We start from the raw sequence: 27,868 nt of genomic DNA on the forward strand, positions 1-27,868 counted from the left end.
TGGGGCTGGCACCCTAGGAGATGGGACTGTTTCAGGTGCCCACAAGCAGTGGGGTGTAGTCCCTGGGTTGCCTTGGCTCTCCCGGGGATGAGTGATTAGGGATTGGGGCATCCAGGGAAGGAAGAACCCCCCATAAATCCTGTTCGTCAGCAGTATGTAATTTTGTCCTCACTATCCTCACCATGGGCCTCTATGGGGCTATGGGGGAGTTAATGTGGTTTCAGTAGGGGAAAGACCCCAGAATTTTATTTATAGGTCACGCCCTTCCTCTCGCTGCCTTGGGGCTGGCCCAAAGCCAGAGCCCCTCACTTTCCCTGCTTCCACCCCAAAGCAACCCTCCTAAAACTCTGCAGCATCCTCCTAATGAGGCAAAGAACTGCTCCCCTGTGCTCATTGACACCATAAAAACCTGGGCCTGGAAACGGGCTTCCCACAGCATCACAGGGCACCCCAAAGGGCACATCCTCTCTCAATGCATCCCCTGCCTCCAGCTCCCTTCCCCTTGCCTGTGACGGCAGCCTGATTGAAATTTCACTCCATAAAGCACCTCTCAAAGTCCTGACCCTGTGCCACCCCCCAGGGACCAATTTGTCCTTCTCTGTAATAAGAACCTAATTAAATTAGCTCAGCCGCCTCACAGAGCCCTTAAATTAGCTGCAGTGATGAGGACCCTTGCTGACAGCTGGCTGCCAAATTGCTCTGCACTCACCATGATGTGGGGTCCAGGGAAACCTGGGGCGGGGACTCTGCTCTCAGCGCCCCCCAGGAGTCTGAGGCAGGTTGTCTGAGCATAGGGCACACGGGCAGGGGGTGAAGAGGGGGCAGGGCTGGCAAGGGATCAGGGGACAGAGCCAACAGTGGCTAGCACTGGCCTAAAGTGATATTGGAAACCTGGCATGCAGGGTTCTCTAGGAGCTCTGGGTTAGTGGGTGTTGTGGTCATGGAGAGGGTGGGGAAGGGTGTCCCAGCACAGCCAGGCTCTGGGGCAGTGGGCCCAGACTGGGATGGAGAGATGTCCCCAGTGGCCCTGTAGTGGCTGTCCTTCCTATATCTTGCCTCATTTGTCCAAGTTTCCAGCTGGTCCCAGTGACATCTTGGTCCCACATAGGCTGCGTCACTCCTGTAGCCTCCCCTGGGTATGGGGGAGCAGGGAGGGAGAGCTTGTCCTTACTGGTGGGGGGCACTGAGATGGGAATTTCTTGCTCTTAGAGAACAGCAAGATGCCCTCTGTCCCGTTTATGATGGGTGCTAAGCCTCCCCAATCCCTGCCTGCCCTCCCTAGACCAGAGCTTAGAGCACCTGCCTGGGAGATGATGGGTTTATTGGGTTGTGTCCCTGGCCAGGAAAGATACATCCAGTGAAGAGACAAAAATACACCTGCTGTCAGCCGCGCTCACGCTCTCTCACTTCACCCTGGACAACCATCACCATAAAAATTGTGCTTTAAAATAATCTTTAAATAATTTCTGCTTTTTGTTAAAAAAAAAAATACACCCCACCCCCCCAGCCAAACAGCTTTTCCTCCCACCTGCTCCCATCTCACCCTGCACGCACCCACACTGCCTCCCATCTATGGTACATACGAAGAGCAGATAAATAAATAAAGACATATGATGCTGCAGGGTGGACACGGGTCACACCCCCCCAAGCCTCCTCACCTCCACTAACATGGAGCTGTGGGAGGCTGAGGGTCTAGCTAGGACATGGGGGGGACCATGGCTGCAGCTCTGACAGGACTTGCCCCAGGTCCTGGGAGCGGGTGAGCAGCAATGAGTTACCCTGAGGGTTTAGGGTGCTGGGGAGGCTGGAGACATCAGACCAGGCAGGGTCTGGAGTGTGGGGAGCTTTTAAGCTTTGGGCTGAGCCAGCGTCTGGGCGAGATGCCAAGAAGGTAAGGAAGGGAGCATTTTCTCCCAGCTGCTTTCCTTCCTCTGGCTCTGTCAGGCTGGGGCTGCAGCCCTGGCTCTCCCCTCCCCTGCTCCCACCCGTGCGTGCTTATGCCCAGCTGGCACTCGCACTCTCCTGCCTCTCCAACCACCTTTCACCAGTCCCTGTGCTGTCACAACCTCCCTATAGCCATGCCTGCCCAGGTGGCTGCGGGGCCAGCTTGGGAAGAGCCCAGGGTCCACTGCCCAGCTTCTCACTCCAGCAGCACGCATGCCACCAAGTCACAGGTCTCATGCCAGAGCCATGCCAGTCCCTCCAGCCCTGCCCATGCCCAGGCACCTCAGGCATACAGGAATTGGGTTTGGGTGCCATCCTGCACCTGTATTCAGGCCTAAGGGCAAGGCAACTGTCCCAGTACCCTGGTCACTCTTGCCATGTCCCAGGGTGGGAATGGCATTGTCCACTCTCCTGCCAGGGCTGCCAGCAAAGGCCCCTGGGACCCCTCTCCCAGAGCCTCCCTGCTGGGTGCAGCCAGGCTAGGAGCACCCCAGGAGCAGCCATGAGCTAGGGGCTCTCTCCTCTCCCTGCTCCCCTTCGTCTATCAGACTTCGGTTGTTAGCTAATTCTGCACACACACACACACACACATCACACACACACACACACAAATAGCAGCATGTGGATCCAGCCAGGGGCACCCCCATGTCTGGGGGGGACCCTTCATGCCCCTCCCCTGCCCCCAAGAACAGGGAGTGAGAAGAGGGTGGTGGGCATAGAAGAGGTGTGCTGGGAAGTCCTGATGCCCCTCAGTCAGGAGAAGGCTGTGCCCTGAGCAGGCAGGGCTGGAGGCAGCTCCTCCTGGGCACCCAGCTTTGGGAGGGGGTGCTGGGCCCCACTGAGCTGCCCCACAGCCACCACCTCCACCAGCAGTGCCAGCCATGGCCAGGGCACACCCTCAGCTCTCTGCCCAAGGCACCCCCAGTGGGTGGAAGCTGTCGGGGGGCAGGAGCAGCCTGCCCAGGCGGTAAAGCAGCCCCGAGTACCAGTGCATGCCATTCCCCTGCACCCTTGGCCACCCCACCAGGCTGTGGTAGAACCGCAGTGGCCAAAAGGCCAGCTGTGCCAGCTGTTGCTCCTGCACCAGGGCAAAGCACGAGGCCACCACACCATCCACCACCAGTGTCCCATGGCGTGTCAGTGGGGCATAGGCTCCCACGTCCCTCTGGTCCCGCACCTCCACCACTTCGGCGGGCTGCCAGCCACCGCCCTCTGCTGCCACCAGTACAAAATGTCCAGGGTGCACACGGCTGGCAAAGGTGGGGCGGAAGTGAGCAGCAGGTGCTGAGGCGTTCTCAGCCACGAAGAGCAGGTGGGTGGGCGTCAGGGCCAGGCGCCGGGATGGCTCCCGCGTCTCGATGACGTGGAAGGAGGTGAGGACATGGGGCTCCTTGTCCAGGAAAGTCAAGAAGTCACTGTAAGTGGGCCTGCCTGCCCCATCCATCGCCAGCACCCGCTGGCCCGGGCGCAGTGCCCACAGCGGTGTTTGAGCACCATCCTCCAGCGTCGCCAGTGCCCGCCCAGGGAAGCAGCCCCCCGTCTTCGCAGCGGCTGAGTGCTCTGCGCGGGGAGAGAGAGGATAGGAGGGTTACCCATCTGTCAGACCCTCAGCATTGTCCCTTTGTGATGCACAGAGACCCTCCTAGGCTGCCTGGCTTTGCCCACCCAGGAATAACCCTGTCCTGGCATCACCAATATGCGCAGGTCCCTTACATCACCCCAGCCAGTAATCCAGCCTCCCTGGGCCCCTGGTCCCCTAGCCACTGGTGGTGGCACTTGGAGGCTCAAGCCACATGTGGCAGCACTTGCTCCCTGCTGCAGTGCCAGGGTGGTAGGGACAAAGCTGGCTCCCAAAATCTGCATGGTAAAGGGGATTGGGGCAGAGCCACTGCCTCAAATGTTCAAGGCAGTGCTCAAAAGAAGGGAGGCAGAGCCCTGGCCTGGCAGTAGGCTAAGGACCAGAATGCCTTGTCACACTCTGCGTGCCCACAGCATCCCCCTCCCCTGCAGCTCTGGGCCTGGGTACCACCAGGGAGGATGCTACAAGGAACAGCACAGATTGCAACGTCCTCCCCCAGCACCGCAACACATCCCTACCCCATGCTGCAGTTCTGCTCCCTTCTCCCACCCACTTGTCTTGTTCTCTCCACACCACTGATGCCAGCCCACCCCCTCTCTGAGCTGCAGGGAGGTGTCACAGCCTGTGGCCATCATTGGGCAAATGCCACCAGCCTCCTGAGCAGGGCTTTGCTATAGCAGGTGTCACAGGGTAAAGCACTCAAACTCTCTGGGGCTTGTTCCCTGATATAGTGGCAGAGTGGTCCTACCTCTCCCCATATTAAAAGATGCAGTGTGCCACCTGGTGTTTTCAGGGGCCAACCACTTAGCAGGGGAACCCTGGCTTTCCAAGGAACAGACCGCAGCTCTCACAGTACTTCTGGAAACCCAAGTCCCAGCAACCCCACCTTTGATGCCCTCCCACCATCTGCAATCTAGGGTCTTGCTCCTGGCCCTCCTCAGTCCCAGTCTTGAACTCCCAGGCCCTCTCCCAGGTGCCCATCTAATCCCTGAGTCTCCCCACCCAGATGGCACTGCCCACCCATCCCTCTCGAGCTTCGGGCAGAGCCAAATCCCAGTCCCCAGGCCCATGAAGAGAGGCATCCATTTCTGGGACAGAATCCTTTTATTGCTCAGATGAGGTGCAGCATCCGCCCCATGCCTGCCCCAAAGGCCAAGTCCCAAATCCTGCACCCCACAGGCCCATGCAGGAGGCAGAGCTGTGAGGAGGTGCTGGCAGCAGGGCGAGAGGGCCACCTGGCAGAAGCGAGGGGCACAGGCACTGGGCATGGAGGTGTCGCGGGTGCAGTGGGGGACCTGAGGAGGTGCAATACATACAACAGGCCACACAGCCATCTGTACAAAAATAAAAGCCATTTACTAAGAGGCAGGAGCAGCCCGGCTGCCCTCTGTATACAGCTCTGGGGGAGTCGGGTTACGCACTCCACAGCCTCCAACACACATCCCAGAGCTCCCCATGGCCTCAGGGATAAATATGGGGGACTCAGAGCCCCAGGGAGTTGCTGCAGAGCAAGGGGGCTGTGGTCAGTTTCCAGAAGCCCTCCAGGACCTCAGGGCTCCAGTCTGCTGCCTGGGCCATGGCACCCCTCTTTGGCTGGTCCAGGGGATCATGCCAGGATTCAAGAGCCTCTGTCCTTCTCCAGGGGCACAGCCCCACTTCTCTGGCCAGCCCCAAGGCTCTGGGGTCATGGTCCTTGCTTCAGAGCCTGGCCCCACTCCTTTGGCCAGCCCCACAGGGTGCCCTGGGGTGCGGAAGCCCTGGTTCTTCGCCCACGCTTTGTCCCTCTTCTTTGGGGGCGCGTCGTTCCCTCTCTGCGGTGCGGTCGCCCCACCTCCATCGCCGACTGGTGTTGTGCCCATCCTGGCATCGGCACGGGGGAGCGGGTCAGCGCGGGGGGCCAGGCTGGCGTCTAGGGGTGTCAGGCCGCTGGCCACGGGCTAGGGCAGTAGGACAGGCAGACTGCGGTGGGAGCCACGCTCGCAGACAAGAGACATGGGGCTGCGCCAGTGTCCCCGCCCTGGCACCACCGCGGCACAGTGCGCGGCACAGGGGTGTGTGGGCATGTCTGTGGGCATGGGTGTACGGTCACAGCCCTCTCCCCGTGCGTGTGCGTGCAAGCGCTCCGTGTGCAGGCACAGCTCTGCGGCTCGACGGCCGTGTGCCAGCACGGTGCCGGTGTGCACGGGCATTCAGCCGCCGAGGCTGCCCCTGCGCCTATGCAAGCCCACGCACACACAGAGCCCTTCCCAGCCTGTCGCGACGTGGGCAGGCAGGCACCCGGGCGGCAGCACGGCCCTGTCCCGGCGGGTGGCCGCGGGAGGAGCGTGTCCCTGCGTGGCCGGTGCCGTGCGTGGGCCGCTGCTGCCCTCTACCGCCCGCAGCCAGAGCGGCCGCCCGGCGGGAGCTATGCGGGGGCCGGGGCTGCAGCGTCCCAGGCAGAGCAGCTTCTCCCTGGCCTGGGGGGAAACCCTTGCACCCCACGCAATCCCGTCCCGGTCATGGGCAGAGCCCGAGACTAGCCGTCCCCCTGCACGGGGGGAGCAAACAACGCCAACGACAACAGCATCCAAGGCTCCAGACCAGCTCCCTTTGCCCCCAGCATCCCCCAGCTCTGCTCTCCTCTGCAGAAGAAGCTGCACAGCAGAGATCTGATCCCAGGATACCCTGGCCTGTCCCTTTCTGGGTGTCCCCAACGCTGGATGGTCAGGGCTGGATGGATGCTGCTGCGACAGCAGGAGCTTAAGAGCAGCCAGCGGTGGACGAGGGCAGGGATGGATGGGGCTGAGCATGGCCAGCAGGACACTAATGGAATGCAAGGGCAGCAGCAGGGCAGCCACATGTAATGGGCAGACTTGGGGACAGGCTGAGGGAAACGGGGGCATGGAGTGGGAAAAGGAGACAGAGAGGATGGGTCAGACTGCAGATGGAGGGAGCTAGATGGGGAATTTGCCCCGTGGCACTGCTGGCCACAGGTGTGTGACTCACTCCCCACCTGACTGTCTGCCTCAGATAGGGAAATCAGGCTGCGAGAGCCAGGACCCTCCCCAGAGCACCTCACCCAGCCAGCCAGGCTCCCTAAGTATGCTGCAACCTGGGGTACTGGCCCCTGGCCCCACTCACTGCCTTCCCTCAGCTTACCTGATTTGACGGAACAGTGGATATGAGCCTTGGACTCGTAGTAGACCCAGTCGAAGCCAGCCTCCACGGCCAGGCGAGCTAGCATGCCGTATTTGTTGCGGTCCCGGTCTGAGGTTGTGATGTCCACAGCTCGGCCCTCGTAATGCAGTGACTCCTCTGAGTGGTGCCCATCCTCATCCCAGCCCTCTGTCACCCGCAGCTTCACGCCTGGCCACTGATTCATAACGGAGATGGCCAGGGAGTTCAAGCGGTCCTTGCAGCGCTGTGAAGCAGAAGGGCAGTTAGTAAAAGCTTTTTGGAAGGGGCAGGTAGCTGCCTAGTTGGCAGGTTATGTCCCATCATGTTTCCATGAAGCCTCTCTGGGTCTCTAGACCCTTTGGGGATTGGCCCAGCTGAGGAAAAACTGAGGACATGAGGTGTCTTGTCCATTCCATGCCCCCCAGACTCTTTGCAGTGCCCAATAGTCCCTTGTTTGACTCAGCATATGCCACACATGGGAAACATCTCTCCCCTACATCCCAGCTTGTTGAAAAGCCTGTTGGGCAGCAAAGCCTTGGTCAGAGTGAAAGATCCTCTCTGCTCCCTGCACACCTCCCCTGTACTAGCACTGCTCCAGGGGCTCCCAGCTGACAGAAGGGGATGCAGTAGCTGAGACCCTGCTGCCTCCTGGCTGAGAGGATCCCCTAAGGTCCTCAGCACTGTCCCCTGGCACAAATGAAACAACCTGGCCAGTTCTCAGCATAGCTCTGCTTGTTATCACTCATCAAGTCCTGAGACACAAGGACACAGCACTGGGCAGCCCCATAGCTTCATCCAACCTCTGTTCATGTGAGAAATGCCAAATGCGCCCAAGAGTTCTGTTGTGTTGAAGCAGAAGGGATGTGGGTGAAGCCCCATCCACCTCTCCCTGCCACAAGGGCTGAAAATCCAGGTCTGAAGAACAGCAGAGGATCCCAAAAGATCCAGACCTGGTGGCCACAGAGGTCATACAAGTGAGGAAACTTCCCTGCCTCATTTGCCCTTCTCCCCTCTGCTGCAGTCTCTTGCACCTCAGCACTGTCCAGCAAGCAGTGGAATGCCAGTCCTGCATGTGTGTGCTGCAGCCCTCACAGCCTTTCCCTGCACTGCCTGCTTCCACCAGCCGCAGCTGCACCTCAGGGAGGGACCATGTGCCAGAACTTGACTTGCAAAAGTACATCCTGCACTTCTGGTCCCTTCCATTTCTGTAAATCAGATGGAAGAGAACTAGAAAAGACATAAGACAAGCAATACACAAAACCAGGTGGACGGAGTAGGACTATGCAGCCTGGAAAGGAGATGCTGGAAGGTCCCAGAAAGTGCTATAAAAATCAAAGTGAAGGACAGAGCATTCATGGTCACACATGAGGACAGTCTAGGAAAGCATTAAATGAAATAACTAGGCAGCAACCTAAAAAACATCCATCACAGTGGGATATTTTCATGTGATGCCAAGCTCGTTGTTGGAACTCCCTACCATGGGATGTCCGTGGGCTGTGAGACACAGTAACGGTGGGCATGAGCCAGGGCTATAAAACTTGACATTGGCTACACCCCCAGACTCAGAAATGCCTCAGCAGTGCTTTCACAGGGAGCTGCCCCCGGAAATATGGGTCCTCACTCTAACCTCAAGCATCTGCTCCCTTCCAGGGGACATGAGCATTGCTGCTTTTGGGGTAACCCACTTGCGCTTGACAGAGTCCAGTCCCTAGGAAGGGCAGTGCCAGTCAGGCTTTTGCCCTGTGTGGGGTGGGGGAGCACCTCTGCCCTTGTCCCATGGCTCCCTGGGTGTGGGGAGATAAGCCAGAAAGGTGTTGGACAAACAGTTGTCAGGTGAGATAGGGAGGAGAATGACTTTTGTCCCGTCCAACACCACTGTGGTGCCACTTGGCACATGGCACAAACAGCTCCCAAGGTCCCTGACCTCATGGGGACCCTGCGGAGAAGGGCAGTAAGGGGGTTGAGGGCTGGAGACAGGCAGGGAGTCCGCAGTGCCACCTTGCATCTCCCAGCCATCACTCCAGTCATCCCTTTGCCGCTCCCACACCAGCATCCCACTCTGAGCTCCCCTCCTGCCCTCACTGCCAGCCCTCCTCTTCTCCAGGGGAACCCTGCCTGCACACAAACACCTGAGACCCTCCATCCCCTGTCCCCAGGCAGGGACACGGTCAGCCACCAGCCCTTGGGCCAGGGCCACCTGGCAGGACCCACCTGCGATGCCTTGTCCTGTGCATGTGCTCCTGCCAGCACAGCCCAAGGATCCCACTCCCCCTCCCGGCCCGGAGCACTTCTCAGCTGCCCGCCCGCCCGGCTGGGCACACAGCGGCAGGCAGCGCTCCGGAACACCCTTGTCCCCGGGCTGCCGAGACGGGCGGCTCTGCCTGTGCCCGTGGTGACCAGCAGGTGTCAGAGCACGGGCAGGGAGCAGGCAGCGACGGGCAGGTAGCAGGTACCAATGGACAGGGAGCAGGCAAGGACGGGTCGGGGAGACGGCAGGTACCAGTGGGTGGGGAGTAGGCATGGACAGGCAGCAGAGCAGCAGGCAAAGAGCAGGCACGGAGGGGCAGGGAGCAGGCAGGGATGAGCAATGACAAGCGGGAAGCAGGCAGTGATACACAAGAGCACGCAGGCAGGGATGGGCGCTGCCTGCCCAGGGGCTGTGCTGCCTGCACAGACAGATAGGCAGAGACCAAGAAACCCACAGGCAAGGGCTGTCTGCAGGCTCTGTGCTTGCGGGGACTGCAGAGAGAGCCCACCTCCTCGCCACTCACAGTCCAAAAAGGCTACAGCGTCCTCAGGGACCAGGGTGACCAAACCTGCCTGCATGGCATGGCCCCCTGCCCACCTCAGGGTGAACACGAGCTCTCACAAGGTGACAGCAAAGATGTGGAAATGCCACCATGTCCCATGGGCCCTGCGGCGCCTCAGCTGGAGTGTAATGTCCAAGCTCAGCCATGTTGCACTGAGCCATAGCTCATCAGCCCCAGCTCTGCTCTGGTGCCCAGACAGGAATCTGAAACCCATGCAATGGGCACATAGCAGTGTTTGAGGGGAAGGCAGGTGGTGACAGTGTGTTAAAAAGGGGGCATAGCTTGTCCCTGTAGTGGCGCAGATGACTGGGCACCCCCAAGCCACACGCAGGACAGGGCCTTATGCCACCACACTGAGCTGGGTGGCTCTATGCTGTTCTATGCACATTGCAATGGAGACCTTGGGCATACTGGGCTGGGCTGAGCAGAGACGCTCTCCCCTCTGACCAACGCTAGCATCCCCCTTCTCATGTACAGACTGGTGACAGGACCGTGTTCTGTGAGGGAAGCTAAACCCCTTTAGAGAAGGCAGCCAGTCTGGAAGGAAGGGCACAGCTCCAAGGCAGTGCACAGTCAGCAGGGACCCCAAGGCCATCTCAGGGGAGGTACTAAGGGCAATCAGGTGTGATCACAGTCTCAGCAGAGGTATTATAAATGGAGTCTGCTTGGCCACAGCCACCCCCACATCCAAAGCCTGGCTAGGAGTATAGGGGTCTCACTAGCATCTCCCCATCTGGTGAAGTTTCTCCCAAAGGAAGCCAAGAGTCTTATCCCAAGGTCTCCATGAGAAGTTCCTCACCACTTCAAGGATGGTCTCCATGCCAGTTGGGACAACAGCACCTTCAAGGGGTGATGGCTGGGGTAGGGAGAGGCTTGGGGTTGAGACTCCATGGGGGCAGGGGGCCCATGACATTCCTGGGCCAGACTGCTGGGGAGAGGTGAGGCGGGCTCTGCCTCCAGTCTTATCTCAGCACCTCCGAGTGGGACCAGCGAGAGCAAACACACTGGAATTCTTGAGAAAGATGAAACGATAAAGGAAAGGCGGGCAGAGAGCAACACTACCCACCCCCCCAAGCAGGCAGCATCTTCCGGCTGCCTGGGACACCCAGACCCTTGGACTTGGGGAAAGAAAACAGGTTTGAAGTGAGTCAACAGCAGTAAAAGCCAGCGCACTAGGGGAAGGGACAAGGAGTTGGGTCAATGGCCCTTCCCAACCCATAGCAACATAGGGCATGGTGCCAGTGTCAGAGCTCCCACGTCTGGGGACATCCACCACAGCCAGGGGCTACAGGACAAGCCCAGAGGGCTGTGGGATGGCAGCAAGCTACCAGAAGTCATGTCACCTCCACAGCAATTGGGACAGTTCCCTGCAGAGGTGCCCAAGGCACCAGGGTACCTATCTGTCCATGGACATGTGGTGGCCAGGGTAAGAACCCTGGCTGCAGTAACAACCCTCATTTGGGCACTGCAAGAAGACCAGAGAGCTTCCAAGTACCCTGCCAACAAGGCAGTAGGACAGTGGGAAGTGTGGGGCTGGCAGGTGAGACATGGAGCCCTCCCTGTCCCAGGGATTCCAGGGAACACTGTCTGGGTTAGGGCAGGGAGTGGGAGCACTGTCAAGAGCAAACACAGCTGTAAGCACTCTCTTGCCATCAACTCAAGCAATATGATGTCGTTGGCTTCCCTGATGCATGGACTAGCAGAGCTCACTGCTCCCTCAGGTGTCCCTGAGGGATGCTGACTCCAGCCCAGCCCCAGAGCTCCAGTGACTGACCAGCAACCACGACTTCTGCAACTCTTTGAGCTTGGTGCTGCCTTACTGGGGGTCTCCATACCTCTGCTGCAGTTTGTAGCCTGAGAACCGCCCTGGACCACAGCCCCTGCCCTCAGAGACCTGCCTTTGGGGAACACATGGTTGCAGAGCTGTCAAGCCAGCACCCAAGACACTTCTCCTCCTGTTGTTAACCCAAGACACTTCTCCTCCTGTTGTTACCAACACTTTGTCCAGAGGCCATTGCCAGAGCCCCACTCAGCACCTGCCACCATGGCCATCCATGCTCACCCACCCACCAGCCCCAGACCAGGAGTGCAGTGGTCAGCAGGGCAGCCCCGGCTCCCCCCTGCCTCTCCCAGGGTCTTGCTCAGTCTGTAACCCAGTGCTGAGGCTGGTGGCCAGGTTTCTTAGCAAGGCCGTGTGGCTCCTTATCTGCATTCCTGAAACCCTCAGGCATTCTACTGGCAATATTAAAACACAGAGTAACCTTCGTCCAGCATCACCCCCTCCTCCACTGCCATCCTCTGTCCCCCCCACCTCTCCTTCCCATTGGCCCAGGGCACTCGCAAGCTGGCTGCAACATGGCATTTGCAACAACAGGTTGTCCTCATCACCAAGCGCAGCAAGCTGAGGACAGCCCCACCAGGCACCGTTCACCATATCACACGGAGACACACAGGAATGGGGCACTAAGGCAGGGCACAGGGTTTCGGCAGCAGAGTGGGGACAAGGACAACGAGGGTGCTCTCAGAACCCAGCTGGCTGCTCTGCCCGCTCCCCTCTCTGCCAGCACACCAGGCTTTGCTCTGCCTCTCGGCTCCAGTAGGCAGGCTGCCGGCTCTGCCAGCTGATAGGGAGAGCCGAGAGGCAAGGGCAGGATGGGTGCAGTGGGGCAGAGTGCTGCCCAATGGGGAAACAGCATGGCACAGTACTGCAGGCTCAGGAGCGGTTTGGCAGGATGCTGTCGGATCAGGGGAAGTGTGGCACGGCTCATGAGGGCACAAGGGCAGGCTGCTATGAGCTCGGGAGGCACAAGGGTACACCTCGGGGTGCAGCAGGCATGGGTGCCACAGGCTCCGAAGCGCAATGGAGTAAGGTGCTGCCATCTCGGGGGACAGGATGCTGCCGGCTTACGGGGCAGGATACTGCCGGCTTAGGGGGCAGCGTGCTGCCGGCTCCGGGCGAAGCGTGCTGCCGTACCAGTGAGCAGCGGGACAGGCTGCTGCAGGCTCCTGGTCCGATGCGCCCAGCCCAGCCGAAGGGGCAGAGCTTTGCAGCGCCCGGCGAAGGGAGATACCTGCGCTACACAGCCGGGAGACTGGGCCGGGCACCGGAATGCCCTGAGCAGGACGGGGAAGCTGCAGCGTCGGGTCCCCCGCTGCTGCCCTCGCTGTCCTAGGACAGCGAGGCGCAGGACGCTCCCGGGCAGCTTCGGTGCCCGCAGGTGCTTGGCGAGCGGGGAGAAGCGGACGGCGGTGGGGCTGTACCTGGGTCATGAGCCGGTCGGCGCCGGTGTTCTCCTCGTCCTTGAAGATGATGTCGGGGTTGTAGTTGGGCGTGAGCTCCTTGAAGCGCTCCGAGTTACGCGCGATCTTGCCCTCGTAGCGGCCGCTGGCCCCCAGCGTCTTCTCGGGGACGTTGGGGCTGAACTGCTTGTAGGCGAGCGGGATGAGCTTGCGGGGCGGGCGGCGGCGGCTGCCCACCACCCTGCCCGGCCCGCAGCCGCGCACGGCCGGCGCCAGCAGCAGCGCGCACCCGCTCAGCAGCAGCAGCAGCCGCGCCGGCTTCATGGCGCGCCCGGCGGCCCCGGGGCGGCCCGGGGGACCGGCGGCTTCGGGGGCCCCGCTAGGCTCGGCCGCCGCTCCCGCCGCCCGCCCCGGGGCTCCCCATACGGCGCGCAGCCGGCGGACAGGTGCCGGTGCCGGTGGCGGCAGCGGCGGGGCGCGGCGGCTGCCCGGCGCGGGTGCGCTCCGGCTGCCTGGTGCGGCGGGCCGGTGGCGGCCCGCTCTGAGCTGCCGTGGCCCGGCGGCGGCAATAAATAGCGAAGGGACGTTTGTTTTGGCAGGGGAGCGGCCGCTTGCGGGGCGCGGGGCGCGGGGCTCGGCGCTGCCGGAGCCCCCCGCGGTTTGCGCTTCGGCGGTCAGCGCGGCGGAGCTGGAGCCGGAGCCGGAGCCGCCGCTGCCTCCGCTCCCCGGGCAGGAGTGAGAGGGGAAATTGAAGAGATCCGGGACCGGGAACCGCCAGGACCGCACCCTGCCCGTGTCCCAGCCTCCCAGCGCCCTCCCTCCCTCGCCTCCTCCCCGCGGAACCTGCCCCGGGCCGCCCGCAGCCTCCTCCCCCCGGCCGATCACCACGGCCCGCAGCCCACCCCGCCGGGGGTGCCCGCTGCCACCTGCCCCCCGGGGCAGCCCCGCCACCGCCCCAAGGCGCGCCTGGCCCGCCGCACACCCTCCCCGAGGTGTCCCGCGGGGGGTCCCCCGCGGCGGCGTGGGCGCGGGGTGGCACCCCCGGGGCTCCGGCCCCTGCCGCGCCGCCTGCTCGCCAGGGGCCCGGGCCTGCGGGCAGGGATCAAACAGAGCAGGGAGGCAGCTGGTTGAAATTTAACCACAATATTCTCGCTCCCCATTGTTTCCAGGGAGGCCCGATATTTCCACAACAGGATTATGGCATCTGATTAACTCGCTGAGACAACAATGAGGGGCTGGGATGGGCTTCCCCTTCTAGCTGCCAAAAGGGGAAAGTAAATACAACACCCTGATTTCAGGAGCGAGGGCTTGCAGGGCCCCCCCGGTTCTCCCCCAGCTGTGTGCCGGGGAGGGGTCCAGCACAGCCCTGCTTGCACTCCCTCTGGCTGCCCGGGACATTCCCAGGTGAGGCAGTGCCTTCGGATGCCCCTGCATACACAACTCTCAGGGATGTCCCCTTGCCAGCTCTTCGGAGGGCACAGGGCATGGGTCTCTCCTAGGGATACACAGAGAGGCCAGGCTGGAACAGCCCAGCCAGCAGCTGGGCTCTGACAGCAGGGTTGTGCTGGCCTCAGCAGGACCAAGAAACTTGGACAAGAGGGATGCAGGCTGCAGACTCAGCAACAACCACAGGCTTGGGATGCTGCTATCCAGTGGCCCTGTGGACCATTTTCCTTTGCAGGAGCTGCAAGGGAAGTGCAACTGGCCAGAGGTGTCTCCATCAGGTTTTCATACTGTCATTTTGTACCCAAAACCAGTATCCAGAGCCTATGTGAAGTCCTGCCACTGTGCAGGATGGTGAGTCTGTCTCGCTACTCCTGCACATGATGCAGCAAGAGGGTCTGGCCAGCAGTCTCAGGCCACCCCACTTCTGTATCTGTTCAGCTGATCCTTCCAGTGGAGCATCCTTAAGGGCATCAGCAGCAGGGAGAGCAGATGGGACAAGTCACAGCACCACTCCCCATCCCTGCTCCTGGTTTCCCAGGGCTGCACAAAGGGCACAGTTCTCTGTGCCTCATGGGCACAGGAAAATTGGAGCCTGGGCTAAGTCCACAGGGTCCTCCAGGCCAGTTTATACTCCCACAAAGGAATAAGCCCAGGTCCCTACCTTGCTCATCACTGATACAAGGGAGTGGGGAACAGGATCATCTGTGGTAGTGCCGAGTTTGGGGGGATGCAGAACACCAGACAGAAGAGTCCTATGTCTGCTGATGACCAAACCCAGACCTTCAAAGAACGTCTGCAGCCTGCCAACATGCAGAATGCATGTCACATGTGTCTGTCCTTCTCTCAGCAGCTCTGGGCTGACAGCAGCTCTGCCCAGCCCTCATTGGTACAACATTCATGTCCCACAAAAGCCCAGGGCTGCAGACAGGGAGCTGAGTTTGTCTGTGACAGCAGCTCCTATCCATGCAGGGGCCCCAGCATCCTGCGTCGGCTCTGGCCACAGTGACAGTGTCCTGTCACTGGTGCAGAGTCCACCACCTCCTCGTGCAGCAGGGACCTGCTGGGCTGGCCTGGATCCTGCATGGGACACAGGACGCAGGAGAATGACTTGCTCACTAACAGCTCTGTGCTGAAGAGCAGCCCTCTAGGAATTGTCCCAGCTCCAAATGCCCTCGGTCCTGTCCCAGACCCACTGCCCTGTGCTAGTGGCAGGACTGGCTCTGCAGGGAACACTGTCCCGGCTCTCAGCAACCCCTTACAGGGGCGCTGAGGCAGATTGCCCACAGCATCATCATTCTCAATGCCAGCCTGTGTCCTTGTCAGGCAGAGCCCACTGGCACGTAGGACCAAGTGGTACAGGAACCCCAGGCACGATAGGGCAGGCAGAACCGGGTGCGCAAGGATGGGGCTGCAGGCCCAGGCCCCAGGGTCTGTCTAACCAAGGAGTGAGGGGAGATTTCTGCTGCGGGGGCAGATTTCTGCTCAGGAAGCTGGTGGGAAGGGACATTTGCTGCTGCAGCACTAGGTCACAGGGAGGAATTACCTTCCAGTGGAGGTGGGAGAGATGCAGTGTCCAACACTGTATTGTACATCATCTCCCACACTGGGATGCCTGGCCACCATGCACTGCTACTGCCTGCATCCCAACCATGCCCAAGTCCTTCCTTCCTCTGCACCTCAGCTTTCTTCGTCACCACATCCCCCTATCCCTGCCCCAAGCAGGAGGGCAGCATCCTGCAGACACCTTGGTGGGCTCCCAAGGCTGCCCAGGACAGGGGTCTCGGTGCTGCCACAAGGCCCTGCAGGGCTGGCCATAGCCGGGTGCTGCACAGGGTGAGTGGGCATGCGGGCAGTGGAGCCGGGCGATGCAGTCTAGGTGGTGCTATTTCTCTATTTTTGCACTGGATGGGTTTGAGATTTTCCTCTCCCTATTCACTGCCTTAGTCGTCTTCGACTCTCTCTCTCTCTTTTTTTTTTTTAACTTTTCCTTTTCTAAAAATACTTGACAGCGATTGAAAGGTCCCTTTAATCGAGGCCACAGAGCCCTTATTAAGGGCACGGGTCGGGGTGCTGGGCCGTGCCCGGCATAACGGCTTCATTAAACCCTGCGAAAACTAATATTTATGGAATCAAATTTATGGAGGCCGAGGCCGAACTTGTGGCCTTTAATGTGTGTCGGGAGCTCAAATCCAGCCGGCTCCAGGGGGGAGGGGTTGGGGACAGGGAAGGAGACCCCAGCAGGACAGGATGGGACAGTGAGTGGTGACACTACACGGAGCTGGCAGCAGCCTGGGCCAGGGAGGCACGAGCAGCCCCATGTTAGACTCTTGGGGGATGAGGTCCCTGTGGTAGCCTGTGGGGCATTGGCAGAGCTCTTTTTCCCACTGATGTCTTCACTCTCCTGCTTTTATTTACCCCCATCCACGCTCCTGCAGCCCCACCTTCCCTTCCTTCGGGAGCAGGGTGAGCGGAGCAGGATCTATCCCTGCAGCAGGTCTTTACCCTCAGCCCATGACTGCTGGGGTGCTTGCTCACCCCTTGGGCACAGGCCTGTAGGGCAACCCAGGCGGGCTCATTCAACAGCAGGACATGGCTCTTGAGTAACACCCTTGCAGCACCCCTGCGGCTGGGACTGCCTCTCCTGAGTTGAGCATCCCAGGGAGAAGCAGAGACACAGCCCAGGTGCAGCAGGCAGCTTGGATGACTCTGGGGTGCAGGTGCTGTTTTGCACCACCTGGTCCCCTGTAGAGACCACCAGCCACTGGCACAGTGGGATGAGAATCTGCTCTACCCACATGTGATGTCCCTTCAGCCCCAAAGGGGACAGATGAGTAGGATGTCATTGTTGGGGTGATAAACCCTCCTCCTGCAGGGTCTGGCATGCACTTGGAAGCAGCATGAAACTGGGTTCAAGCAGGGAGCTGAGGGATCTGGCTTGGAACAGAGCAGCTCCCAGGCCAGGAGATGGAGCCCATGTAGATGGATCAGGGGTTGCACCAGGGGCCATCCTGGTGACAGAAGACACATGAAACACAGGGCTGCTAAACTGCTGCCCCAGTCCCACCACTCCAGCCGGTAGCAGGATGGTCCCTGGTGGCAAGTGTCCATCAGGCAGATCCTGGCAGATGGGAGAAGGCAGGATAGAAGACAGCTGTGGCTGTTGGCACAAGTTCCCCATCCCATGGCTTCCCCTTCCCACCACTCACCCTACCCCACATGCAGAGAGGAAATATAAAAAGCAAGCGGCTGCTCTCGCCCTGGGACTGGCCGGCTGTGGCCCAGCAAAGGCCCTTTCATTCCCCTTCCACAGGCACAGGGGCTGCTCCGGATGTTTTTGTTTCCCCCGTGCTACCCAGGAGAGCAGGCAGTGTGACTGTGACCGGCCAAGCCTGGGGGAGCAGGGCAGCTGGGGGCACGGGTGCCTGCCACAGGAAAGCGGCCCATGGGCTGCCTGCCTGCAGCAGTGCTGCCTGGCTCTCTGCCTGCTGTTTTAGGACCTGGCTCAGGCACATGAGTGGGGTCTTGGCCTCAAAGGAAGCATGTGGACACAAGGGCTAGAAGCAGAGAGGGGTTATGGATGGATGGAAGGATGGATGGATGGATGGATGGATGGATGGATGGATGGGGTGTGGAAGGGCAGAGGTGGTGTGTCCAGGGAGCATCTACAAATTGCTCCATGGCTGCTCTTGAGCCTGGGAGCTTTCAGTGCCTTAGTGGCTTGGTTGTCCCCTGCCCCATCGATGCCAGAGCATGGATTAACCCCATAGCACCTGCCTACTAAACCTGGGGGAGCTGCCTGCATATGGAGGGTGGCCCTTGGCACAGCCAGGCTGTCTTTGCCAATGGGCTGCTCTAAGGGCTTCTCCTGGCTCCAGGCACCAGCGAGTGGCATGTCCCCAATCTGGGACAAGGAGAATGTGGACTCCAGGCCTCCCAGCGTGCTCTGCCCCAGGATCTAGGAGTCCCCTCATGCACACCTCACCCCACCCCACATGCTGCTGCTCGGGGTGAGGCACAGCATGGGCTAGGATCTGCTGTCCTGCCCCATGGCAATGAGCTCCTGTTATGTCCTCACCGTCCAGAGCTGCCGCAAGCCCCTGTGACAGCAGGACTGGCCTGAGGGGGACCCCACAGCATCAGGGGCTGTATCTCTGCCTGGACACTGTGAGCCCAGGAAGGACAGAGCAGGAGAGAGAATCTCACCCAGACACATCCCTTTATTGCAAAACCACAGGAGAGCAGCCAAAGCCCACAGCCTTGCCAGAGCCCTGGCTGTCCCACACCCACCCATTAGTATCCCTCTCTTTCCCCCCAGGTCCAGTCCTGGCTCCAACACAAGGCACCCTGGGCAAGCTCTGCACCAGGGAAGAAGTAAAAAAAGAGGTTCCTGAGACACTGTTGAAGTAAGGATACACCCCATCTCCCTGTCTGGAGACGCCTTTGAGGGGACCATGACCCATGCAGGGTCTGCCAGGAGACACAGGAGAGGAGGCAGAGGACACATGGGTGCTCTGCACTGCCTCAGATGCTGGAGCAAGCACAGACCCTCAGGGCGGGTGGCAGTGACATTTCAGCTGAAGAGCCCCTTCGCTTTCTTTGGCTTGGCCTTGGCTGCAGGAAGACGGGGCTTCTGAGCTGGGGAGGACACTGGCTGGAAGCAAAGGGGAGGCAGTGTCAGTCTCCGCCAAGGGTCATGCAGGATGGGTGCATGTGTGCAAGCAGTGACATGCCCGTCATCCCCATGGGGGGGTGCAAACCACATATGTGTGCAACCACACGCTGCCCAGCCAGGGTGCATGGGGTAGCATAGGCTAGAAACCAAGCTGGAACCCCCAGCTCATGTTGGAGTGACACAGGTCTAGGATGCAAGGAGGAAAGGGAGGTGTGGGCCCCATCCTGCTGTTGGTACAGAGAAGCTGTTTCTAGAGCTGCACTCACCGTGATTCCCTCACTGGAAGATGCTGTTTCATCCTCCTGGGACGGAGGCGGCAGCTGGGGATGCCCTGCGGTTTCTGCAGTAGGCGCTGGGCCCTCAGCATCCCCTGATACCAGAAGCAAAAAATGCAATTTAGGAGTGAGATGAAGGAGCAGAGGGCATTGCCTAAAGTCACACCAGGAACAGTGCCTGGGTGCAGAGCTCAGCCCATGGGTGGAAAGCAAAGAGGGAGATTGTTGCATGGGCTGAGCTGCAACCAGAGCTCCACTCCTCTTCCCCCAGGATGGGAGCTCAGACGCAGAGGGACTAGGTGTTTCCCACACTCCCCCTTCCACAGCCACAGAGCTCCTCACCTGAGCGCTGCCGTTTCCGAGCCTGCTTGGCCTCCTGCTGTGTCACCGCCATGTAGAGCTGCTGCAGAGCAGAGGGGAATGCCTGCCCCCCTCCCACACTGCAGATCTGGGGCAGGGTCTGCAGAAGAGAGCAGAGGCACTGTCACCCTGCCAGGCCATCACCTGCCAGGACACCCAGCCATGGTGCCGCAGCAGGCACCAGGCAGCAGGGAAGTGGCCGTGCATTCCTCTGCTCCCCAGCTGTGCACACACACACGCTCACATGCGTGTGCACACACCTGTACACCTGCTTGGCCAGCAGACTGCCTCCCCAGTCAGAGGCAGACCACAGCGGCTTGCGAGTCATTCATGAAATGCTGGAGATAAGATCGCATGCGGGGCGCGGGGTGAGGCGGGGAGGGAAGGGCTGCGGCTTCCCCATGGAATCACCACAGGGGCCGTGGGCGGCTGATAAGGACAGCCAGCTTTGGTCAGGCGCAGGACCCCAGCACAAGGTGGGGATGGGGAGTCCCTGCCTGCTGCAGCTGCCTCCAGCATGTCTACGTGGGCAGCACAAGACATCCCCAGTGGCCCCATGGCAAGTGAGGATGATACAACAGTGAGAACAGGGATGCTCAGGTTTGCTCCCAGGCTTTCAGAGCAGCTCCTGCCTCCCTGCACACATTTTTTCTCCATCCAGGCTCAACGCAGGGAAGCCCCTCTCTTCCTCCAGGGCTGTGGAGTGTGCATTTGAGTGTGGGTATGCGTGTGTGCACGAGGGTTCTGGGCACAGTGATCTGTGGGTGAGCGTGGCTCTGAGTGAGTGTGTGGCTGGTTGCATGGCAGTGGACCTCTGTGTGTGTGTGTGTGTGTGCGCGTGTGTGTGAAAGGTCTGTGCACTAATCTCTGCTTCGCTCCATGCCCAGACAGCAGGAGAACAAAGTGTAACAGATAAGGCTGGATCCTCTCCGGGCAAAGAGAGTGGGGAGGGGATGGGGACACTCAGACCCATTCAAGGCCAGAGTCCAAAGCCTGGATCCAGCTTCCCAGTGGCAGAGAGGGCAGGCTGAGCCCCCCTCGCTGCTCCCCACTGCACTGAGGGGGCAGGGATGATGCCAGGATGGGTTGTTTGGTGCCCAGAAAGGTGCCTTCCCCGCAGGTCTCATCCCTTCTGCTGAAGCCATGGACATGAAAGGCCACTTAGCTGTAGGACATGCATGCTGCTGGGGTCTGCTTTTTGGCCAGCTTCTGTGCAGGACCTCCTGTGTCCCTGGCCACTGCCACAGGAGGGAGCGATGCTCTGGTCCCAGTGTCCTGCCAGTATCCCCAAAATTGCTGGGCAAACACACCTCGCAGTGCCTCCTTGCCTGGCCTCTGACCCATGAGCTATGTTGGCCCATCACAAGGTGCCAGGGAGGAGGAGGAGGAGGGATGCTGAGCACCTCAGACACCCTCTTGCTCTTGCCCTGGATGTCTCAGCCCCATGGGGCCAGGCTTCCACTCAAGGTTGCAAAAGCAGCATCTGAGGCCAGGAAGGCAACTGTACTTCAAAGGCAGCAGAGAGGCTGGCAACGGGTGTCTGACACAGCCCAGATCAAAGGCACAAGCTGGAGTCATAATTCAGAGTAAAACAAACAGCAGCTCCCAGGAAAGCTCAGAACGGTGGTGGAGTGGGCAAAGTGTACTAGGTAGCACTGTGCGGGTCAATGCCCTGGGAGGGCAGGAGAGTCCCCTGCCCAGCCACCCAGACCTGGGTGCCACTATCCTGCTGCCCATCCCCTCTCACCACCACCGAGGGGCCCTCGGGGAGCACAAAGGCAGTGGGGCAGGCTGTGCACCCAGGCACAGGGTGCTGAACATCTCCTTCTGCTCCAACCCAGCTGGGACACAGGTTGTGGTGCAGGATGACACCTGGAACATGTTCCAAGCCCCAAGGCTGCTCAGGCTGCTCCTCTTCCCAGCATCCAAGTGAAGATCTGGGTAGAGCAGCTGCTCTCTTGGTGCGCACCCCAGGTGTCTGGAGCCAGCACCACGTCCACATGGTGACCCCGGGAATAAGACAATGCTGTGCAGTTCCACACTTGCAGCCACATGGTGTCCCTGAGACCAGTACAAAGACACCTGCCGGGATGGCACCCTGGGGAGGCACTGGGAGAAGGATGCCCAGTGCCACCAGCCCCCCGGGGAGGGGTGGGCATCTGGGGTGGCATAGGGGTCTGCAGGTGCAGGACACCTACTGCCCAGGCCGCTGAGAAGGGCCTAGCTCTGGCAACCCCAGGATAGAATTTGGGAGTCACCAGCCATCTCCTGATGCTGCCCTTCCCAGAGCCTCCAGCCCACGGTCTCAGAGCCTTCGGGCCACCAGAGCTGGCCCGCACTGTGATGGGACGACCGTGCTCCACAGCCCCCAAGGGAAATGGGTTTATAGCGTTTCCCTGCAGAGCCATGACTCAGCAGGGAGCAGAACGTGCTGTGCCAGCCACTGGCCACCTGATGGCCCCGGAGGCTGCGAGGGACAAAGAGGTGTCCCCAGAAGAGGCTGGGTGGGGGGACAAGCCCTGGACACTGGTAACTTACACTCTCTCCTTGCCCCATGACGCTAGTGCATCCCTGAGCTGAATCCTACTGCAGACAACTTGCTGTCCCCACTGCAACGTCAGCCCTGGCCTCCGGTGGCTTGTTTTTCTCTGATTACCCATCTCTGGGATAACCATGACGCCCAAAGTTAGGGGAGCAGCACGAGCAGTGAGCTGGCATCTGAGGGAGTGCTGGCTGGGTTGTCCCACAGGGCTCACTGGGCACTGGGGAGTGATGTCCAGGGAGCTGGCACGGCTTACCCCACGTGTTATGACTACCTGGCCACAAGGCCAAACAGGATGCCCTGGTATCAGGAGAGACTCAAGGCTGTGGCAGCAGCATGGGAGGCTCTGCAGCACACTCTGAACTGCAATTAGCCTGGCTGGGGGGGCTGCCCGGCAGAAGTGGGCAGGCGCCTGACCTCGTGCCAGGAGCTAGCCGTGCTCACCGGCAGCTCCACAGTGGTAGGGACAGGTCCCAAGGTCTGCATCCTCACTCAGTGTCCCCCATCCCAGAGGGCTCTGCTGTGAGGCTGTACTCAGCATGGGGGTGCAGCAGGGCCAGTGGTGGGCAGGGTACTGCACCCATCTCTCAGGAATCCCACCTTCACCCACCCCTACCCAAACTCCCTTCTCAAGCAACCATAAGAGATGGCGATTTGGGTGTCCCCTTGACAGCCTGAGCCAGTGGGGCACATCACCCATCCTGGCACCAGGCCACTGACACAGAAGCATCACCTTTCCCTAGCTCGGGTCCGCGGTGTGGGGGCTGCAGGCAGGCTGGATCGTGCAGGGCCGCCACACTGGTGCCAAGCACCAGAGTCTAAATCGGTCGTGCTCAAAGCTGGGGACTGACCCTTTCATTATCACACCAGACGTTCAAAGTGGTTACCAACATTCTTCACTACAAACCCCACATTCCTATTTTTTAATATATTTTTAACTGGAAAACAGAGCAAACGGGGCCCATTTAGAAATTACAGCCTGGCTGCTGTGGCTTGTATGTCAGATCTGCCCACATTCCCGTGGCCAGCCTCAGCACATGCTCCACAGGGGCACACTTAATAATTCCTGCCAGGGCCGGGAGCCAAGGGGTGTGGGCCAGGGGGTGCATGGCTTCCCTGGGCTCCCTCTGCCAGCAGGCTCCACAAAAGCAGCGTGGTGGAGCAGCAGCCCAGGAATGGCGCACTGGCTCTCCAGCGATGGGCACAGCTTCTGCCGTGCTGGCACGGGTGAAGCCTGGAGATGCCACAGGCAGCCCATAGTAGGCAGGGGAAGGGCTCCATGGCCAGGGCGTTCCCGTGCCCTGTGGCCAGGCTGCCCTCAGCACTCTTACTTGCCACGAGCTTTGTGTGTGCTTCTGGGAACAGGGCTGGTATAGCTCGCTGGATGCGCACTGGGCACCTCTGCCCATGGTCGTGCCAGCATCCATCAGGCTGGGGAGGGATCCACGCTGGGATCCAGGTAGATGTGGTGGCTGCTCACCCAGCCTCTGTCAACAATGCTGGACCATGGTATCCCAGCAGGATCTGTCTGTGGGAGGATAGAGGTGAAGGGGGATGAACTTCTCCCTCTGGGATGGGGATGGGGTCAAGGGCAGGCAAAGGGGCAGATCATCCCTATGGGATGGAGCAGGACATACCCACCCGGCCTCCTCCCCCCATCTCCTTGGTGGGGCAGTTACATTTTCCTTTGGGGCAGAGCCATCCCAAGACACCCCAAGCTGCCCCAAAGCCCCCCCACATGCCCCATGCTGAATGCTGTTGCCCTTTCCCAGCTTCTCCAGCCCTTGGAACTGCTCGCACGCAGACACTTCAGCTTGCAGCAGTCCCTGGGGCACTGTGCACCCCAGCAGCAGACAGCAAAGGGATCTGCCCTGAGCTCACACTGTCCCAAACACCCTGTGCCAGGCCTGTCCCTGGGGACATGCAGCAGCAGCAGGTAGGAGAGCTGCTGATGCTGCCAGCCCGCCTGTGGAGCAGGCAGGGGCAAGATGGCCAGGGCTTCCCAGGCAGGGAGCCAGACCCAGAACACCTGGCAGGAAGCGGCGGTGCCGGCAGGGGAAGGCAGCCGGAGAGCTGCCGAGGGGTGAAGGGGTCACCCCAGGGAAGAGCGGGCGGTGAGACCGGGGCGGCCGAGCATCTTAAGCCAGACCCAGCCTGGCCAGGCCTGGTACTCCTCCCAGTGCTGCTCCAGCCCTGCTGCGGGCAATGTTTTCCTTTCCTCCTGACTTGCGAGGCCTTTCCAGCGAGCAAATGTCAGGCACATAAAGAGCAGCACTGTGAGCGGAAGATGGAGCAAGAATGCCTGCCCGCGTCCCTCCGTAAGTGCTGTCTCACACTTCATCAAGGCAGCCTTTGCAAGCCAGGCACCCGCTTAACAACCAGCAGTCTATGCTGGCCGGTGACCGCAGCAGCCCCGCCGCTCAATACCCTTTTCTTTTCTCCTTGTGCTGTTTTCACGGCTTGGGTTACAGCTTTTCTCACAGACACTGAGCGTAGGGGCGCGGCGGCAGCGGGGGCTCTGCATTGTGCCACTGCCGCGCTGGGGTGGATGCAGGTCAACCCCCGTGCAGGGATGCTGGGGGGGTCCTGCCCCTGCCCTGCCCACCCGCTGCTGCTTCCAGAGGAAAAACCCAGGGAAAGGAGGGTTGGCAGCAGCGCAGAGGCAGGGCAGGAGGTTGCAGCATCTCCTCCCCAGCCATGCAAGGACCAGCCTACCAGCAGCAGCCTGGGGCTTGGCACAGGGCTGGTGGAGGGCAAGGAGCTCCAGCCCTCAGTGGGCACAGCCATGCCTGGAGAGAGGCCACCCCTCCACCCTGCCCAGCAAACCCACAGGCATCTGAGACCTCCTGCTGCCCAAGTGCCAACAAACTCCCTGGAAGTGTGGGGTCCAGCGGAGCAGCCCTTGCTTCAGACACAACAGGAGGGCCTTCAGGGTGCCTAGCACTGGATGCCACTTCGGCAAGGGAGCTGAGCAAGGAGGATACCCCGAAGAGCAGCAGGTCCCAGCATACCAGGACTCGTGAGGACTTGCTGCTGGCTTCCAGGAAGGCAGAGCCACAAGTTGATGGCACCTACAGGAATCACCTCTACCAACCTAGCCCACCACTGACACAGGATGCCTTCTCCAGGGGCCAGGTGCAGGCAGGGTAGGGTTTGGACAAGCCCAGGAGCAGAAGACATGAAGACCTGGTGACTAGGGTCCCTCCTGTCCCACAAACACAGATCAGAGACCCCTCTTCTCTGCAAGGAAGCTGTGTGGCTCACATTGCCTTGTTTTTGTAGGGTGGCTCAGTGAATATGGACATATCACCCAGACTTATTATTGCAGGGTTCCTCCACAAAGCATGCCAGCTCATGCGGGTTTATTATTGTCTGTCCAGGAAAACTGGACACATCGTGCTGGTTTGTTATTGTAGGGTTGCTCAGGAAGGCCAGCCAGCTCATCCCAGCTTGTTATTATTGCACAGGGCTCACGGGGGGCTGGCCAGGAAACTTCCTGCAAAGTGGGGTGACAGAAAGGGAGCCACACCTGGTGAATCACAAGGATGCTGTGCAGCGATAAGGGACAGTGAGGGCTGGGATCCGGCACCCCGGCTCCACCCAGTGAGGACAGGCCACTCATTCATGGGCACAAACACTCTTGGCTCCCTTGGAACCCATGGGGCAGTGGGGCTGGCAGAGCACAGAACATGGGTCTGGGCTGGGAACTGGCAGAGCAGCCCCTAGACCCTTGAGAAGAAAAATCTGGGTGTGAGAGGGGGAGATGCATGGGGATGCTGCACCCAGCATGTCCCTAAACCCAGCACACAAGGGATTAGCTGAGCTAGCAGGGCTTGGAGAGGAAGCTGGGGCTGAGCCAGGCAGGATTAGGGGCTTTGGGGAGAATCTGGGTGCGTTCAGGAGTGGGCTGAGCAGAAGGCAGCAGCCACTACACCCCGACAGCTTTGCAGTTCCTCCCAAGCATGGGTGCAGCTGCAGGGGCAGCCCCGGGGGACACTGCCCCATCGTCACCTGAAACTGCAGCAGGAAGCATTTCTGTATGGGGCAAGGGGGAAGCAGGGCTTATCCAGGGCTGGCCCAGGCAGCTCTCCAGGCACACAGCCCCAGCAGGGCTGGGTCCGACATGCCCCAGTGGCCCTCGCACCGCTGCTGGCATAGATACTGACTCACCGTCACTTCCCTTTGCTCTGTGACAGCCCATGTTTCCCAGCCCCAGCAGCTTGCTGGTGTCTGATGGGCAGTGTCCAGAAGTGCCCAGGTGTCCCCCAGGCAGTGCTGGGTGCCCAGGTGTCCTGCAGGCAATGCCCTGCTGTGCCGGGTGCCCAGGTGTCCCCTGGGCAATGCCCAGCTGTGCCGGGTGCCCAGGTGTCCCCAGGCAGTGCCCAGCTGCTCCGATGTTGCTCGGATGTTGCTCAGCTGCTCAGATGTTGGTTCCCAGCCAGGCAGCAGGATTTAGTGTCAGGCGAGCTCTCCATAGGCAACAGCGGCAGCAGGAGGCGAGGCTGCCCTGTGAGCACACAGCCCCTTCATTCATAGCAAAAAATAGCCCCCCGGGGTGTGGTCCAGCCTGGAAAAGCCCCCTCCAGCCCTTGCCAGTCCATGTTTATTCAGCACGAGGAGGGGGGACGCGCTGCCTTCCCCCTGCCCATCATCCCTGAGCACAACCTCCCCGCCAGAGCGGTCGCTCTTGGACGTGGTTCCCTGGATCCCCCCCAGCCAAAACACACAGGCTGGGGTGGGGGGGATGGCAAACCCCTAAAAAGCACTGGGTTTGTCTCCGGGAGGAGCAGCCCCCAGTGATGTCATGAGAGTTTGCAAGTGGCCACATGAAAGGGACTCACTGCCCAGGAAATCCACTGGCCTGTGCTCTGCCAGACAAGCCAGTGATTCTTCAGTGGGCTGGGAAGGAAACCTCAGGGAGCCCAAGCCAAGCCTGGCCTTTTCCCGGGGACTACCTCCAGCCCCACAGACCCCAGGGTCCCCAGCTCTGCTCTGCACTCCTCCTGTATCCCAGTCTCGGCACCGACAGTTCACAGCAGCCCAGTCCCTGCCCCCAGATTGGTACCACTGGGTACCAATCCCTGCCCTGAGGTCCCCAGGGCACCAAGCCTCATCCCGTGGTCTTCTAGTATCCTAATCCCTGCTCTGCAGCCTCCAGAGTCCTGATCCCTGCCCCACAGACTCCAGACCTGTTCACTGTCCGGGGGGGGAAGAACCCCCATTTCCATGGTGATCCATCAGGCTGGGAGTGACAGGTGATTTAGGGTCAGGTGGTGCTTCCAACAGACAACAGGGATGCAGCAGGGCAGGGGATTCTCTTTCATGAAGGATTATGCAGGGGACAGCTGGGAACACACAGACACAGCCCCCCCAGCCTCCTTCCCAAGAGCTGGCTGGGATCTTGCCCTGCACCTGCAGGCACTGCAGACACGGACTCTGAAACCAAATCTGCTGCCCATGGTCTCCCCGCCCCATTTCCCACGGGCACAGGACACAGCGGCTGGAGTGATGGGGAGGCTCTGCTCTCTCCATGCAGGAAACACCCCTGGCCTCCCATCCGAGCCCAGAATCCCAGCTCTGCACCCCACCCTACACATCCCAGCCCCACCATGGATCCCTCAGGGCTGTTTGGGGCCAGCTGAGCAGTGACAAAAGATCCTGTGACTAGGACCCCACTGTCCTCAGCAGAGAGAGGCTCTTTGCAAAAGGGCTGGCTCCAAACAGACTACAGCCTGGGCCAGCTAGGATGTGTGGTATTGCCATCCTGCTGGTACCCAAATCTGTCCATGACAGCGCTGGGCTCACAGACGGGACAGGGCCAGTGGGCAGGAGATAGGAATCTCC

At 60.4% G+C, this 27,868-nt stretch overlaps 2 protein-coding genes across 14 annotated transcripts in view; both read right to left on the reverse strand.

The window, feature by feature from the left end:
- Positions 1–2,623: 2,623 nt before the first annotated feature.
- On the reverse strand, positions 2,624–13,799 carry IHH (Indian hedgehog signaling molecule). The gene is made up of 3 exons (XM_005498685.3): positions 12,751–13,799; positions 6,662–6,923; positions 2,624–3,504 (listed from the first exon to the last, which is right to left on the reverse strand). The coding sequence occupies exons 1-3, from the start codon at positions 13,051–13,053 to the stop codon at positions 2,843–2,845; spliced, it is 1,227 nt and encodes a 408-aa protein (XP_005498742.2). The 5' UTR covers positions 13,054–13,799; the 3' UTR covers positions 2,624–2,842.
- A 4,573-nt stretch (positions 13,800–18,372) lies between these two features.
- The window catches only part of LOC102085728 (non-homologous end-joining factor 1), a 49,737-nt gene continuing 40,241 nt past the window's right edge, over positions 18,373–27,868 (reverse strand). For 9 of the 13 annotated variants that reach the window (XM_065070762.1, XM_065070765.1, XM_065070758.1 and 6 more), the window contains 3 exons: positions 19,465–19,582; positions 19,114–19,217; positions 18,373–18,822 (listed from right to left, as the gene is read on the reverse strand). In XM_065070762.1, the coding sequence (XP_064926834.1) occupies positions 18,697–18,822; positions 19,114–19,217; positions 19,465–19,582 (348 nt within the window). In that variant the 3' untranslated portion in view covers positions 18,373–18,696. Of the gene's footprint in view, positions 18,827–19,113; positions 19,218–19,464; positions 19,583–27,868 lie in introns of all 13 variants that reach the window. The other 4 variants (XM_065070768.1, XM_065070767.1, XM_065070755.1 and 1 more) reach the window with 3 other exon arrangements.

This window comes from Columba livia, chromosome 7 (genome assembly GCF_036013475.1).
Source record: "Columba livia isolate bColLiv1 breed racing homer chromosome 7, bColLiv1.pat.W.v2, whole genome shotgun sequence".
NCBI classification, from domain to species: Eukaryota; Metazoa; Chordata; class Aves; order Columbiformes; family Columbidae; genus Columba; species Columba livia.

Bases quoted from the DNA above. Each gene is read 5' to 3' on its own strand.
- IHH (XM_005498685.3), bottom strand. From the start codon at position 13,053: ATGAAGCCGGCGCGGCTGCTGCTGCTGCTGAGCGGGTGCGCGCTGCTG. The intron at 6,924-12,750 runs GTACAGCCCCAC...TCTGCTTCACAG, and splicing joins CCGACCGGCTCATGACCCAG to CGCTGCAAGGACCGCTTGAA. The intron at 3,505-6,661 runs GTAAGCTGAGGG...CTCCCCGCGCAG, and splicing joins CCACTGTTCCGTCAAATCAG to AGCACTCAGCCGCTGCGAAG.